Raw genomic sequence first — 9680 nt, 5'->3', positions numbered from 1 at the left:
TTTTTTTTTTTTTTTTTTTTTTAGCGACGACAAGCAGTACATCACGTCCAGTCCCGCTCTAAACACGCCGTTTGGGACGGCACTGCGTGGGACTCTGGCGGCAGACTGTATGTACAAACGCGGAGGGCCCGCCGGGACATCTCACACCGGGGGCCTCGACGTGCCCTTTCAGCACTACAGGGTTCAAATTAGGTCGAAGATTCACACCAATATCACAGGCGTTTCACTGGAGTCGGAGCGGTTCACATCGACTGGTGGAGCTGGGAGCTTCTGTACAGACGGATAAACGAGACAGAAAAATATATATGGGGTTTCTGTGAAGGACTGTGGAAATGGAAATGAGCGTACAGCGCCTCGCAAAAGTCATTTCCCCACATTTTTGTTTTGTAGGCAATCACAAGCTTTTATGTGGTTTTTTTTTTTGGCGTTTTACGTGATAGAGCAACAGGAAGTGGAACATTCAGTGAGAAGTGGAAGGACAAAATGATGCTCGGCTGTCGGATTTTGTCGAAAATAAATCGCATAGCAAATTTCTATCTGGAGTCAGCTGAAAGAGTAAAGTAAGATGAAACCTATATTTGTAGCCAGAGTGCAAAAACATCGTTTGTGGCAGAAAACTAAAACTAAACCATCGTCCTGAGACATGGTAGTGGCAGAGTGATGCTGTGGGAAATGTAAAAAAAAAAAAAAAGTTTAAAGAAAGATGGATGGAAGTAAACACTGCTTGCAAATTTGAACTATTTTGTAAAGAAACATGGACAACAATTTCAGCTTCCAAAAGGAAAAACCCCCCCCCAAAAAAAAAAAAAAAAAAAAAAAACTCAGGCGGTCTGGTTGCAAATGCATCCAGATTATTGCAATGAGTAATTTATAAACGTGGAGAGAAAGAGAAGCCCACAAATGTGATCTTCACAGTATTTATTAACATCTACTGTGGTCCACTTGGATCACTATTGGGAGAAACACACAAGTTTTAAAAACCATGCATGTTTTCCTTAAAACTTCACACATACTGTCCTGTCACATAAATTTCAAATGCATATGAATATGTTGAAAGTTTGCGGTCAAAACTTGAGAAAAGATGAAAAAGTTCAAGATACAATATCTACATCTATGGTATATAGATGGCCGCATATATATGTTATATATATATATATATATATATATATATATATATATATATATATATAGAGAGAGAGAGATTTTTTTGACTTTTGCAAGGCACTGTACCTCAAGCTTTCTCCTTTTTTAAAATATATTTCATTATCTTCCATTAGCGGTAAGCTCGACAAGTAAAAATATAGGAATGATTTTACTGCGAAGGTGTGCAAATTCAAGTAGGAAAACACTAGAAGATGACCGTGGCAAAGCTTTCGTCCTTAACATTAAGACGTGGCGTTTAACAGCAGAAGCTCTGAAAACGATGCGCGGGCGTCGAGCAGCGTGTCGAAGAGAAAAACCAAGTCTGCGTAAGGCAAAGGAAAACGTCAAAAAAAAAAAAAAAAAAAAAAAAACGACGGGAAAGCCCTGCAGATATGAACGAAAAAGTACACCGAACTGAGAGAGAAACATAGAGCTCACTTCTTCTGCGAGCATCTCTTTCGATAAGCCACTGCTGAACCGACACGATGGGGGGGTTTGGGGTGGGGTTGGGGGGGACAGACGTTCAAGAGGGAGCAAAGATGGACGATGAACACGGACGACAGCAAACAGCAAGCAGGACCTATTGTTGACGAGGAACCGCATTACAGGTCCGCTTTCTGGACTCGACGGGCTCTAAATGCGATTCCCCCCCGCCCCCCCGACTCTGGGGGGCCAGTGAACAAGGGGCGTGACTTCTTCTCTGACTGGTCTGTCGTTGTGCTGGGTAACAAATAGGAGCCATGCCTCCTTATAGGCCACAGTTCTCGCTTTGTCTTGGCACTGTGCATCTGGTGAACGAGCCACAAAGTCCTCGGGGCTGACGGGTCTTGCGGACGCCCTCCAAGTCGACTCGCAGACACAAAGAAATGTTCACCTTGTTACTCCTTTAAGTACATCAAACTAATAGATATAAAGTTGAGGATAAAAAGCCCATTTAGGGTGCAGCAAATATCCAGGCTCTGTTTTTTTTTTTTTGTTTTGTTTTGTTTATATGTTTTTCTCTTAGATCTTTTTTTTTGTATTTTACACACATAGAGTAGCGTAGCTCCTGTTCGGAAACCTTTTGTATTTCACTGGTTCATACTTGAGATAGCTGACCACAACACATGTATTTATACGTCCTTCACACTGGAACACTGAGGTAAGTATATGGATTACACATGGATAGTCTCTTCGCCCGGCGGGGAAAGAGCTGGCGAGCTCGGCCGCTGCTAAGAGAACTCTTGATGCTGTTTTTGTCTCTAGTCGGTGCAGAATTGGTCTTTAAGTCTCGCTTCCAGGAAAAGTTGAATGTTGTCGCCGTTTTTCGAACCACCCCCTCCTCCCCCATTCTCTCATGTCGTTTGTGGTTGTGTTGAAGCAGAAAGGTGGATGTGTGGTTCTCTCTCTCTTATGTTGCATAGTGGTCAAAGCTACCCAGGTACTCCAGAGCGGCCTGGTAGCAGAACTGGTACTCATCCTGAGGAGCAGACAAAGAAAGCAATCAAACAACTGTGCAATAAAAAAAACTGTCTATTATGTTAAGTATATGTTTGATTTCAAAATCCCACAGCTAATGCCGATAATAATTACTGGTCATTCAAATTTTCAGACTTCTTAATCATTATGTCATTTATTAATTAGAAAACATGGTATCAACAACAAGCCACAGGCAGTCCAGATCTGCAAGATGCTTTTTTTTTTAATCTAACCAGATTATCTAGGTTTGGTGTGACCAAAAAAAAAAAAAAAAAGGCAAAAGAGAAAAAAACACTTTTAAGTGGAAGATACTTTTCACAGTACTAACACTATTGCACTTAGAAGTTCCCAAGACAGCACTGGTGTTTCAAAAGCTGGACCAGCTGAGATCTTTTTTTTTTTTTTTTCAATAAAATAACTTTTCCTGCTATAAAACTGTTGAGGATGGAGTTGCTCAACATAGTAAAACTTTACGTTGCCGCTCCGAGTGCGGATTAAACGGGGGGGTCACAACTAAAACACGCGACTCCAAATGAACGCTTTCAAACCGCACCGGGAAAAGTGCTGCATGCTGCACAAAGATCTCGAGCCAAGCTTAGTTTATTCATATTCTGACTCAGAGAAATCCTCTCTCCTGCAAATGTATAAAGTGGAGAATAGTTGTCCAATTTCTTGCAAATTTGTTGATTTTATGCTCTGTTTTTAGTTAAACCGATTTATGTTTTTTTTGTTTTTTTTTATGACAAGACGATGTTTTAAAAGCAATTTAACATGAATCTTGTACCAGTTAACTTTCAAAGTTGTGCTTTATCTTCATTGTATATTTAGCAAATAAAGAGTGAATTCCTTTTAATTTGTTTTTCTTTTTAAATCAGCAGCCACAATAAAAGAAAGAAAACCTTTAAAAACTTGCAATATTGTTTAAAAAAAACAAAAAAAAAAAACACAAGCCTTTGCTAAACATAATGTTTCCAGATGTTTTCAAAATGGCATTTGAGTCCAAAGTTTCAGTCGATACATGCTGCTCTCGTAGAGCACCGTCTACATAAATTCACTTTCCAAATCTTACGGTTTGCTCTGAGCGTCACACTCCACTCTCTCAATCATACAGAGCAAAGTAGCTTTTAATTGAGAGGCTCGTCAGATGATTTGATCTTAAAGACCCTTAAAGTCCCTTTTTTTTTTCCCTGCTTCATTTCGGCTGAAGCCCGTGTAATAACCTCGTCCCGAATGCGCCTCCAAATACGCTCGGTCCCTGACGATTTCCACTCTGCTCTGGAGCCGACGCGGAGCGTCCGACTCGCGTTAACCTCAGGAAGCGACTCTGTTGTGCGTTCTGCTATACACATCAGGTCACGACGCCGTCGTGTCCTCGAGCTCACCTCAGTCTGCACCATGGCCGGTCTCTGTGTCCGCAGCATCTTGACAGTTTGGAAGATGTCCACTGCGCCCTCGTAACGCATTCTCTCGAGGACGATGCTCAGCGTGATGAAGACACCTGTCCGCCCCACACCAGCGCTGCAGTCGGAATGGAAAAAAAACAAAACAAAACATGCCAGAACAGATTGAAGGGCGCCAGACTCCCCGGCGTGACACTAAAGGAATATATATATATATAAAGGGATATACCGATGAACTCCAGGGAGGACAGCGGCTGGCATACCGGCAGTGAACGGCGATCGGTCCGTCCTGGCCAAACTGCTCCTTGGTTTTGTGCACTTGGCCGATGAAGTCGATGAAGCCCTCCCCGGATTTCGGCACGCCTTGCTCGGGCCAGTCGGTGAACTGGAACTGACGTACCGTTCTGGACTGGCCGTCCTGCGGGAACGGGGCGGATCGGCAACGATAAGAGACGTTTTCACCAGAACACCTGAGTGATTTAAAAAGCCGACGCGGTTTCTCTTTTCAACACACGACGCCTATCGTGAAAGCAAGCAGTCGCTGCCGATTCATGGGGATCATTTCAGAATTACTATTTCCAGACTTTCTTGCTGTATTGACTGAGAAAAGATGCTCTGCCGGGCAACATCCTTTTTTTTTTTTTTTTCTCCCTTTCTAATCATTACTGTTATCTGACCCGGGATCAGTTAGCTGTGGTTAACTTGAAGCTGTAACGTCAGTACATCTGCTTCTGTCAGCCACTCAGTAGGCAATTACATCTTTTCTCTTCTGCTCAGCCTCTCCGACTCCTCCTTAATGGAGATCAATAGAGCATCTGTCAATGTGGCGTCACTGCAGGACAGGCTTAACTGGAGTTATCTATGACTGGCACGTGCACACGCTCACACACGCACACACACATAGACACACACACACACGCCCGTGTTGTCAAGATAATCTGGAGACAGCATGGTCGAATGCATGGCCTGCAGCATCTTGTCAATACGCGCAAACAGGCCGTGTCGCACACACACGCACGCTCGCATACAAAACACTCACTGAGCAAACACACACACTCCGGGTCGATAGGACACGCTTCGCGTCGCTGCCCCCCCAAACGACACCGAAGGAATAGACAAAAATCGAGGAGTGCGATATCACGCCGCCTGGACTCAACGTACAGCAGCGAGGAGTGTGTGATCGCAAACCCACCCTGGCGTCTGTAACTTTGAACTCCCGCAGGATGTACTGGGGCATGTTGTACTCCGCCATCGGGTCAACCACAAAGTACTGGTACCTGGCGGAGCGCTCGGCGGGCCAGTACTGGTGACACTTTTCCTGAAAGAGCAAAAAACACAATCGTACTCTGATGAATCGTGAAACACGGGGTGAAGGGGGTCGGGGTGCCGGAAGGTGTGAAGTGTTTATTAATATTCAGCAGTGCCTTGGAGAGGATGCTTATAACGCTCGACTGTCTTTATTTGTGTAAAATATGACAGACCCACACAAGTAGAGCATGAACAAGATGGGAAACGCGGGGTTTTCTTTTTCTACACGTGAAAATCGGAAAACTGAAGCTTCCGTTTTGATTTAGCCCGTTTGAGTTAATAGTTTGTAGAAGAACATTTTGGTGTAGTTACAGCTGTCTGTGTTTTTTTATCGGATGCCTCCAAATGCTTTGCACATCTTGAAACCGGCAAAGCTCAAGCTCAGTCAGACTGAAGCTGCAGTCTTCCTACCCCAACACCTGTTTATGCTTTGATCTGAACCATTTCATTGTTAATCTGGATGTATGTTGAGCATTGTTGACCTGAAAGGTGAGCCTGCCCTTCTGTCTCACTTTCTGCAGCCCCTTAGCATGTTTGCACCAGCATTTCACCATATTCACCTTCACCCTTCCTCCCTTAAAACTCTCAACATTTTTCCTGCCCCTGCTGAGGAAAAAGCATCCCAGAGCATGATGCTCTCACCCCCGATGTTTTACTCTGGGGATTGCGTGTTCGGGGCAACGGGAGTTTTTTTTCTTGCCCATCACGTTTCGGCCAAACAGGCCTCAATGTTTATTCTCCGTCTCCTGTGACCGCAGCAGCCAATTAGCTTGCAAAAAGCTGAAACTATGACTTTTTCTTGACACTGTTCTATAAAGTGCCAGATCTGTGAAGAGCGTCACCATCGGTTTTCTTGTTGACAGATTCTCCCACTGGAGCTGTTGGTCTCTGCAGCTCATACAGAGTCACTGGAGGCTCTTGGCTGCTTCTCTGAATACTCCCTCCTCGCCCAGCCTGTCAGTTTAGGAGGACGGTCATCTCTTAATAGGTTTGTGCCGGTGGTGCTGTACTTTTTCATTTTTCAAATGCCGGTTTGAACGGTTCTCAGTAAGATGTTTAAAGGTTTAAATATAAAACTTTATAACCTCTTCATCTGTCTGCTATGTTCCTTGATCTTCATGGTGTTTGTTCTCCATCAACCCTCTAAGCTTTTTATTATTTATTGCGGTCTGGTTGGACTATATTTTCTAATTAACTAAGTTCTGAAATAAAGAGCTTCCTTTTTCTCTTACCTGGGTGCCACAGAGTAAAGTAAAGCAGGCGAAAAAAAACAAAAACAAACAAATGCATATATTTCAGAGTTTTGTTTGCAAAAAATTTTTGATGATGATTTGCAGAATTGTAATTTCGTCGTCCTTACCCGTCCCATTTCTCTCAGCTTCGTCAGCATGACCACGATGGTGGAGTTGTGCTCCCACAGCATCCTCCAGAAGTCCTCCGTGGTCTCGGCAAGCGGACCCTGGGTGGCAATGTAGCCTCTTTGCTGCCTGCACACACACACACACACACACACGCACACACACAGGAGCACAATATTATTATGAAGCCTCCTCCTTCCGTTCTCTCCCCCCCCCCATTTCTTCATCTGCCAAGCATCTCACTAAAAACTGGGTCAGGCTTCAGGCGAGACGCAGGGCAGTCAAAACACGCGCGTAGAGCCACTTGGAACGGCTGAATCATCAGGAAGCCCTCGCTGTCCGTCCCCGTCGCGGGGACCGAGGCAAGCGCTGCGCGGCGAGACAAATCGTGGGAGCGCGTACGGAGTAATGACAGATCTGACGCGACATGACAGATGAGAGGGCCGCGGTGAAAAGCCCTCCGATCCGGTCACTTATCAAAGCACGGCGAAACGACAGGAGGGTCGGGTCGGATTAGCGTTGGCGGCAGGATGACGTACCTGTATCCGTCTATGTAGCTGGCGTTGATGTAGTCGGAGCCCTCCAGGCCGCGGATGGGCTGCAGGCAAACGCGAGTGGTTTCGTAGGGCATGATGTTCACCAGTCGGTTCTTGAATTTGTTGCAAGGAAGGTTGGCTGTGACAAACCGCGACGTGTGGGCTTTAGTGTTGGCCAGACGCTGGAATAAGAAGGAAATGAACATCTTGAGTTTAAAAACTTGATTATTTAGCAACTAAAAGGTTTGACTGTTCATTTCTTTTTTTTTCTTTTTTTTTGCTTTCTGGTTTCTATTCTATTTTAAAATCTATCTTAGACTGGGCTTAGTTGTCTGACATTCAATACTTAATCTTTCATTCATAATTAATGATATGATTCACATCAATTTCCATGAAAATACAAAAAGAAGAGACATCAATTATTTATTAGTATCAGTTTAAAAAGCTGATAAAGGAGGGCCAGAAAAAGTGGTGAAATGTACCGTTTTTTTTTGTTGTTTTTTTTTCATTTTTGTCCTCAAACAACAAAACATACTTTGATTTTGATTGAGAAAATCATAGATGCAGGAAACAATCTGAATATAAAATCAGTGCAAAAAGCCTGTTTGTTCACAAACACATCTTGACGATATAAGAAAAAAAACGTCAGAAAACTCAAGTGTTTTTCTGTCATTGTCCAACAGTTCCACTTAAGCCCTTTGGCATTTTTCTCCCCACCTTGAACTCCAGCTCCATGCCGGTGACGTGCTCGCCGGGCTCCACCTTGGACAGCTTCTGCATGTAGGAGTACAGGCTGCGGGCCGCCACCTCCGTGTTCCCACAGGCCACGGCCTCCAGCAGGGACTCGTGGATGAAGCTGTACTGGTCCTCCGTCTGCACCATGTAGTTCCTCTGCGAGCGCATGAGGGTCACGTGGCCGTAGATGTCCACGGTGCGCTCATGCCGAATGCGCTCCAGCATGGCGTCGATGACGATGAAACAGCCGGTGCGACCCACGCCGGCGCTGACGGAAAGAGACGAAAACAACAACTTTTCATGGTAAAATTGTCGGAGAAAATCGGTGAAAGCCGTGAAACGGACTCGTTTTTTTTCTTGTCATTCTGTATCTTTGTTTTTTTTTTTGTTTGATTTTTTGTTTTTTTTTTAATGTGTGTGCACACCTGCAGTGAACAATGATGGGTCCGGCATCAGGAGGGTTGCAGGCTTTGACCCTGCGAAGGAAGTTCAGGAAGGGGGTGGGATATTCAGGCACGCCATGATCGGGCCAGGCGGTGAACTGGAACTGACGCACCTCCCTCCGTTCGCTGCTGCCACTCTGACGGGAGAAACACACGGGAAAAAAAACAAAAAAACAACAAAAACAACATCTTTACACGCCTGAATGACTGAAAGCGCAAGTACAATAAATATAAAAAACAAACTTATTTATAATGATGGTTGGATTTACAGTGCATTGCAAAAGTATTTATACCTTTTAATTTTTTTTTTTTTAACATTTTGTCACAAACTTTGAACATTTGGCCAACTTGCAAAACTCCACCGGTGCTGGAAAACTAACACAGCACACCACCATGAACACACTATGGCTGCCAGTAAAAATAGATTTTGATGTTTATGACTGAGCATTAAGGCTAAATACAATTACGCGGATAAAGCCATAATATTCAGAGAAAAACGTCATACTACAAAAAAGCCATAATGCTGCGAGAATAAAGTTGGACGAGAAAAAAAGTAAAAACAATACGAGAGTAAAGTTGATACTATTATAAAAATCGAAGTCATAATATTAGAATTTTATTCTAGTAGTTTTATTTTTCTCTTTTATTTTTCTTATTATGGCAGACGGAGCAAAAATAATAATAATAAAAAAAAATCCTAGAGGAAAATCTGTCAAGCCTTCAAAAGATTTGGGAATGTTGTGGACATTACTTAAGATTCTAGCAGGAGAACCACCATAAATATTCTGTCCGAGTCTGAAATTAGAGCCTGTATGTTTATTAGAGGTGCCCAGGAAAAGTCCAGAACTAAATTAGTTCATAGTCTCTTATCCAAACTGACTGAACTTTCTTTGTTTTGCAAAAAAAAAAAGAATGAGAATGATCAATCATGTGCAAATGTGGAAGGGACTTGAAGTGAAAGGTGGTTCTTTAAAGAACTGAGTCAAAGTCTGTCAGACAAAAAATACTAATAAAATGCAACAAAATTCATAGTCACAATCATGTGACCAAATGTGAAAAAGTTTTGGTGGGCTTGGAAACATTTGCAAGGAACTTCAGGAAAGATTTTAACGGATTCACCCGACGGCAATCGATAGCAAAAATAAATACATACAAAAAATCCCACTGGAACATACAAATAATCTTTTCTTTAAAACAAATCTAAAACTTGTACCAAAAAAAAAAAAAAAAAAAAAAAAGGAAACTTAAAAAATGGCGCAATTTTAAAATTTTTAAATGTTTCCCGTCCTCCCTTTGGAT

General features: G+C 43.1%; 1 protein-coding gene across 9 annotated transcripts in view; it reads right to left on the bottom strand.

The window, feature by feature from the left end:
• Nucleotides 1–1917: 1917 nt before the first annotated feature.
• Nucleotides 1918–9680, bottom strand: part of ptprsb (protein tyrosine phosphatase receptor type Sb) — a 113781-nt gene continuing 106018 nt past the window's right edge. For all 9 annotated transcript variants that reach the window (XM_015055618.1, XM_015055610.1, XM_015055611.1 and 6 more), the window contains 8 exons: nt 8364–8518; nt 7921–8206; nt 7207–7385; nt 6670–6796; nt 5194–5319; nt 4265–4419; nt 3984–4119; nt 1918–2602 (listed from right to left, as the gene is read on the bottom strand). In XM_015055618.1, coding sequence (XP_014911104.1) covers nt 2534–2602; nt 3984–4119; nt 4265–4419; nt 5194–5319; nt 6670–6796; nt 7207–7385; nt 7921–8206; nt 8364–8518 — 1233 coding nt within the window. In that variant the 3' untranslated portion in view covers nt 1918–2533. The remainder of the gene's footprint in view (nt 2603–3983; nt 4120–4264; nt 4420–5193; nt 5320–6669; nt 6797–7206; nt 7386–7920; nt 8207–8363; nt 8519–9680) is intronic.

This window comes from Poecilia latipinna, unplaced genomic scaffold (genome assembly GCF_001443285.1).
Source record: "Poecilia latipinna isolate Pla-1442-1.1 unplaced genomic scaffold, P_latipinna-1.0 Scaffold1326, whole genome shotgun sequence".
In the NCBI taxonomy this organism is placed as follows: domain Eukaryota; kingdom Metazoa; phylum Chordata; class Actinopteri; order Cyprinodontiformes; family Poeciliidae; genus Poecilia; species Poecilia latipinna.
The sequence above is the reverse complement of the archived record's forward strand: the minus strand, read 5'-3'. Positions and strand labels throughout refer to the sequence as shown.